General features: G+C 40.1%; 1 protein-coding gene across 1 annotated transcript; it reads right to left on the bottom strand.

The window, feature by feature from the left end:
- Nucleotides 1-220: 220 nt before the first annotated feature.
- On the bottom strand, nucleotides 221-4,705 carry LOC135513819 (RAB7A-interacting MON1-CCZ1 complex subunit 1). Its single transcript, XM_064936767.1, has 6 exons — nucleotides 4,602-4,705; nucleotides 3,485-3,594; nucleotides 1,943-2,089; nucleotides 1,459-1,590; nucleotides 1,229-1,343; nucleotides 221-1,071 (listed from the first exon to the last, which is right to left on the bottom strand). Exons 1-6 carry the CDS (start codon nucleotides 4,693-4,695, stop codon nucleotides 836-838), a joined length of 834 nt encoding a protein of 277 aa, XP_064792839.1. The 5' UTR covers nucleotides 4,696-4,705; the 3' UTR covers nucleotides 221-835.
- Between the last annotated feature and the right edge of the window lie 2,492 nt (nucleotides 4,706-7,197).

Here is a 7,197-nt window from a genome sequence, read left to right as displayed (position 1 = left end):
ACACCTAGAAGAGCCTCCAGGCTTCCGTCATAATGGTCAATTGTGAATATGTTAATCCAACATATTTATTTTCAATGACGACATAAAAAAAATGATTTTTTTTTTCTTCGAAAAAGAACACAGAATCTGCATTTAAATGCATACTATCAAAATATCAACGTTCCTGTCACTGGGACATTAGTATTTGTCCAAGTGAGGTCAATTTTCTTTAAGAAAAAGAAAGAAAAAAAAAGTTGCATATTACAAAGCAGATGTTTCAAAAAAAAAAAAAAACCTGTACATACTCAAAAATGGTCATGAATAATTCAGGTCACCAACTCTGTGTACCCCCCCCCAATATATATTTATATATAAATGCAATTAATTTAAAACATAACAAAAATAATTAAAACAATAAATAAAAAACAGTTGCTGTGCAATGTTTCATTACAAACTAGATTATGATTAATCTTCAAACAATATTTTTTTTTTTACAATTTATTTAGTTATTAATAATCTTATTTTAATATAATTATTATTCTACCACATTCTCAGATCAAAACACATGCCCAACCAACAGTCTGAAATCTGGAAGATAAGTGCTTCTTGCAGGAGATGGGGAGACTCACATTTCATTAACATCCCTCCCTATCCTAGCCCTTCATTCTTCACCTACCCTTGCCCCAAACTTCACCCCATCAGTCAGCCAGAGCCTTTCAGAACAGAAAGAAGTTCACCCTAGAAACTGATCCATCAGATTCCTCCTCCCGTAATGCTTAGCATTACAATGTGGGGTTTGATAATCTGATCCTAGATCAGTGCCTAAAGGAAACTTGTACCCATAGCCCTCCCTGGTTCACTGTAAGATACTTAAGATTTCCTTGGCATTCTCTGTGTTCCAGCCCTGGCCCTGAAGAGGGCCGTCACAGACAAGCACATATTTGTGCAGGATCTGCGTCCCAATGTCCCGGAAGTGAAGCCGGTCCTCTTTGCGTTCTGTGGAATCCACGCTGCAGTCCTCGTACTTCACTGCCCAGAAACACATCTCCCCTATGTACATCATCGTCAGCAGGTGGGTGTCTGAGAAGATGCCTATTGGAAAATAAATAAAAACATAAATAACCATGTTTTTTCATCCCTTTATGAGAAATTAAGGAAAAGTTTTTCTTGATAATGTCAAAACAAACATGTAACATTAACAAAATAAACAGGCCACAACACATATATAACATATAGCGGTTCTGTTTACCTTCAGCCAGGAAGTTGGCAGTAGCAGAGTCGTGAAACACCACCCCATCGTTGAGCTTCACGGAGTTCCTCACCTGCAGCATCCTCATTAGGTAACGTACACCCTCCTGAAGACACTGTAACCAGACAGACAACACTGCATGAACAACAGGTATAAGGAATCCAACTCTAATAGTAGCAGTTGCATTACAATTCAAGTTCGGACTTCTATGTAAAGTTAAATGGCCATACCTTGAGGAAAGTGGCTTTGTTCTTCTTGATCCACTGCTTACGTTGGTGGAGTGTGTGGCAGTACATGTAAAGCAGTGCTCCACGTCTCCAGTAGAGGCACTCTAACACCTCTAGCCCCAGCACTGACTGCACCTGGAACAGGGACAGCTGTCACTAAACAGTGTGTGTGTGTGTCACCGGAGGATGGTGACACTTTAACTGGGGAGGACGGGCTCGTGGTAATGGTTGGAGCTAAATAAGTGGAATGGTATCAAATACATCATACACATGGTTTCCATGTGTTTGATACCATTCCATCCACTCCGTTCCAGCCATTATGAGCCGTCCTCCCCTCAGCAGCCTCCACTGGTGTGTGTATGGTGTGTAAATCTGCTGTTATTTTCATGTAGTGAACAAAATACTCAATGCATAGGGTAGAAGGCCCTATGCACATGCATTGCCCTTTAAGAGCAGGCTGAATATCTTTTGCACAAGGCACACACACCTCTTGGGCCGGGACCAGTCTACCGGCCAACACCTCTGGCTCTGTGAGGTCCTGCAGCAGCTGTTGGATCTTAAAGGGTGAGCAGTCCTCTGGGAACTCCTGGTCCACCAGCTTGTTTTCCTCATAGAATGTGATGTCCAGGATCACCTACACACATACTAGTGTCATTCTTTACTTTTAAAAGGCCCAGTGCAGTCAAATGTGATTTCCTGTGTTTTATATACATTTCCACACTATGAGATTGGAATAATACTGTGACATTGTGAAAATGATGATAATTCCCTTTAAGTGTAAGAACTCTGGTGACCTTACCATGCAGTAAATTAGTTAATAATAGACCAATAAATAAAAAATAAATAAAAGTTCCAAACCTCTGCCAACAGCTAGTTTTCCCCTTACCACTCAGACCGTCTTAGAACAATTCTTGCTTGAGAAATTATTCTTGGCTAAGAAGTTGTTAATTTTTAAAAACATTTAAAAATATATATATAAAAAAAAACATTCACAGTAAGGTACTTTAATGTTACCGATAAATTAATTGATACTGAGATAAAAAAGAAACGGCTACATTTTACACAAATATGATTAAACAGTAATAGTTTTGCAATTAATCTATTCAGCCATGCTCTTTCGCTAACATTTATGACAAGAGTAACATGGTCAGCCGGCCTTCAACTATAATGCAGGTGAATTGCAGACTGTGGGCCAACAACCTTCAATAAGACAAATGTCTCTGTCTCTCCAACAGGCTGTCTACAACTCTGCTATGATGGGTGTGGATGATGTGGATAACTCAGACCGTGGGTTGGGCGTTATGTCAATGTCATCAACAGGACAAGTCACTTGGTTCATCATCAGCACTGCACTTTGAAGTTGGAATTCTAATATTTTGAACTCTTCTAGATTTCCACATTTGTGGAATAATCCCACTTTTTAAAGTGCATCTTTGCGTCATTTCTTTATTTGAAAGTAATCAATGATTTTCTACGATCTGACAGGTGAAAGGATGAAAAAACAGAGCAGAGATTGGGCTACTTCAAGGACATGAGGAAGAGTGCATTTAATTTGTGAACCAAGTCTGTCACAGAGGATAGTGGTCAGTTGAAAGTTCCCGCGTCAAGGACGGACAACAAGTGTGTCGGCTCTTTCACACCTTCAGGCTCGCGTCATTGGTTGACATGAACGACTTTAACAAAATAGAATACTGTTATCCTATTTCAAAACAGCAGGTGGAATAACTACTTTAACACAAAAGGACACTTTGCTTGCCTCGTGAACCAGCCTGGGCCTGCCATATATCACCAAAACAACAATCTGTTTGGTTCTACGAGGCTACCTATTTGCAACTAACAAGGCCTGAACATATGAAGTCTACCATTTACATTCAGGCCACTTGCCTGCCTACCTACCTACCTGACTGAACAGGATTATCAGAGATGAAGGGAACTTGGATAGTATGGTAACACATTTGAATTCACACCAAGCCTAAAACATTTTGTCTAGAATCTAGCTACAACATTAACATTCAATGAACTGCAATACCTGAGTGTAATCCTGAAGCAGTTTAGGCAGACTGTTACTCTCCCCCCCTTGTCTGTAAAAGCTTTTCAACTTGTCTAGTATCGAAGAAGCATTCTGTAAATAGTCATCATCTAGGAGAAAATAAAGTTGTTTAATATGTATTACAGGTCTAACTTTATGTCCAAACATTACATCTCATGCTTACAGAGTTTAATGTATCATTTAACGTGTTAGTTTAAAACACACTGATCATTTCTATGGACTTGTTGATAATGTGTTTTACAGTGGCATGATAATGGCGAAAAATGTAAGGAGCTGCCCTTTGAGATAGTCAATAAAGAAGATAATCTAGCCATTGTAAGTCGCTCTGGATAAGAGCGTCTGCTAAATGACTTAAATGTAAATGTCCATCCGGCCACCACTGTACACAGTATTATGACAGTCTAGACTAGAGTTGACAAAATCAAGTTCATTGGAAAATAATAGGCCAGTAAGCAAAGAACGTACAAAGTGGAATACTTTTAGATACCTAGCTAATACATCCAAGAACCCAGAATAGCCTAGATACATTGGTCAAGCGATCTGCAATACCATTATGCATTGAATGTTAGAAAAGTAACGGCTCAATACCCTAGCTCAGCATCTTTGTCGACACAGTAACAGTTAGCCAGCTATCGCTAACGTTACCTAGCTAACGTTACTGTACCACATAATGAATTCAGTTAAATTCAAAACTGTTTTGGGGCATGGTAAACATGTTTACATTGCCAAATGAAGTGAAGTAAACAAACAAAATGCAAAACAATTAGCTAACTAGTTAGGTAACATGTTAGCTCGCTAACTTGCTAACGTGGCTAATCACATTAACTTCAGCTACGTTATCCAGCAAACATAGCTAGCTAGCTAGCGAATGTATGCAATGAGTCATATTGTTTACTGTTGTTTCAACTCTGACAAGCTAGTTTATCTACCTTGGCCTGTGTGTTATCATAAAGTATTTTTGGTTATATGGTAACGTTAGCTAACGTAACTAACTAACTAAGCCAGATGAGAAGAACTTTCAACTGAACAAACTGAAGGTGCATCGACATTAGCTACCTTTCATTACAAATTATTGTTTTAACAGTGTACACCTTACCTTGTTTCTCGGTTCTGAGGCTGGCGCACTTATTGTCCAACTCAAAAATCCTTCTCTCCAGTTCGAACGCCTGTCTTCTGCAGTCGTCGGCCATGACTAAAACATTGTCACGTGACGCTATGACGATCCATTCACATGGTGAACGTGTTTATTTTATTATCTGGGGCAGGTTTCATGCCACTATTCTAAAATCCGCATTAAGAAAATATGAGTGTTTTCCCATCAAACGGATTTGTGCGTTGTGACGTATAAACACGAAATGTACTTTTTCAATTACGTTTTCATGAACCGAATAAAAATCTAAAATTAGTTGTGCCTCCATTGCATTTTCGACTCTACCTATGGTTTTGGTACATAAACTGTTGCGTTAAATAGCAAAGGTGCCTACATGTGCTCTTGCCAACAGTTTGCAGATAGACTACAGTGCGGCTAGGATGTGTGGGTAGACTCCTCTACATGATGAGATTATTATGGATAAGAGCGAGAATATTTGTATTCGTCAAACATCGATCATCATGTCACCAGAATAAAACCATCGATATGTATTGTAAAGGAGCATCAAACTCAGCACCATGCACCTTCACCACCATGTGAAGTTATTCATAACGTATTCTTCTATAATATTATGGTTGTCTGCGAACACACTTTCATCATAATGTATGTAACCTGTTGCCTAACAAACTGTATAATTACCCAAATCGTAATGCGAGAACTATCGTGTGTCTCCAAATTTACTTCGATATATGATGGTTATTATATAAATATTTGTGCATAATGGCGTTTCCACCTCCATATCTCGTTTATTTTTTTTGTTTTGACGACATTTGGAAAGATCACCGAAATGTACTTTAATCGCATAAAAAGGTTTGAAACCTGGTGAGTGATCCAATACATGTTTGCTCCAAATATATCAATTTATTTGTGCCCTCTGTCAATTGCAAATCCATACTTTTTCAATAAACCTTAATGAAATACACCCGCCGACTGTTTCGCGTGTGCCAATTGAATCTCAACAAGGAAACAAACTGTATTTGATTGGATTTCAGCAAATAAAGGCACGCAACGACAGAGAAGAAACATAGCTACAAGTTTAGCGTTTCATATAAACTCAGCAAAAAAAGAAACGTCCCTTTTCAGGACCCTGTCTTTCAAAGATAATTAGTAAACATCTAAATAACTTCACAGATCTTCATTGTAAAGAGTTTAAACACTGTTTCCCAATTAACCATAAACAATTAACGAACATACACCTGAACATACAATGGACAATTAATGAACATACACCTAACGGTAGTTAAGACACTAACAGCTTACAGACCATAGGCAATTAAGGTCACAGTTTTGATAACTTATGACCTAAAGAGGCCTTTCAACTGATTCTGAAAAAAAAACAAAAAGAAAGATGCCCAGGGTTCCTGCTCATCTATGTGGATCATCTGTGTGGCTGTGCCTTAGGCATGCTGCAAGGAGGCATGAGGACTGCAGATGTGGCCAGGGCAATACATTGCAATATCCGTACTGGGAGAGGCCTAAGACAGTGCTACAGGGAGACAGGATGGACAGCTGGTCGTTCTCACAGTGGAAGACCACGTGTAAAAAACCCACACAGGATCGGTACATCTGAACATCACACCTGCGGGACAGGTACAGGAAGGCAACAAGAACTGCCCGAGTTACACCAGGAACACACAATCCCTCCATCAGTGATCAGACTGTCTGCAAAAGGCTGAGAGTGGCTGGACTGAGGACTTATAGGCCTGTTGTAAGGCAGGTCCTCACCAGACATCAAGGGCAACAACATCACCTATGTCTCACCAGGGTTGATGATCAGATTAATGTTTATCTTAGATGGAATGAGCATTTCACCGAGTTCTGTACTCTGGAGCGGGATCGATTTTGGAGGTGGAGAGTCAGTCATGGTCTGGGGCAGTGTGTCACAGCAACATCGGACCGAACGTTTTGTCATTGCAGGCTTTCTCAACGCTGTGCGTTACAGAGAAGACATCCTCCTCCCTCATGTGGTACCCTTCCTGCAGGCTCATCCTGACATGACCCTCCAGCATGACAATGCCACCAGCCATACTGCTCGTTCTGTGCGTGATTTCCTGCAAGACCGGAATGTCAGTGTTCTGCCATGGCCAGCAACGATCCCATTGAGCATGTCTGGGACCTGTTGGATTGGAGGGTGAGGGCTAGGGCCATTCCCCTCAGAAATGTCTGTGAAATTGCAGGTGCCTTGGTGGAAGAGTGGGGTAACATCTCACAGCAATTTTGGTGTAGACCACGAGGAGGAGATGCACTGCAGTACCTAATGCAGCTGGTGGTCACACCAGATACTGACTGAAACTTTGGATTTTGACCCCCCCTTTGTTCAGGGACACATTATTCAATTTCTGTTAGTGACATGTCTGTGGAACTTGTTCAGTTTATGTATGTTGTTTAAACTTCTCTGGGATATGTGGGAGGGTAGCGTCCCACCTCGCCAACAGCTAGTGAAAGTGCAGGGAGCCAAATTCAAAACAACAAAAATCTCAAAATTAAAATGCCTCAAGCTTACACGTATTTTACACAATTTTAAAGATAACATTTTCGTTAA

Source organism: Oncorhynchus masou, chromosome 25, assembly GCF_036934945.1.
Source record: "Oncorhynchus masou masou isolate Uvic2021 chromosome 25, UVic_Omas_1.1, whole genome shotgun sequence".
Taxonomy (NCBI): domain Eukaryota; kingdom Metazoa; phylum Chordata; class Actinopteri; order Salmoniformes; family Salmonidae; genus Oncorhynchus; species Oncorhynchus masou.
This window is presented reverse-complemented; position numbering and strand designations above follow the sequence as displayed.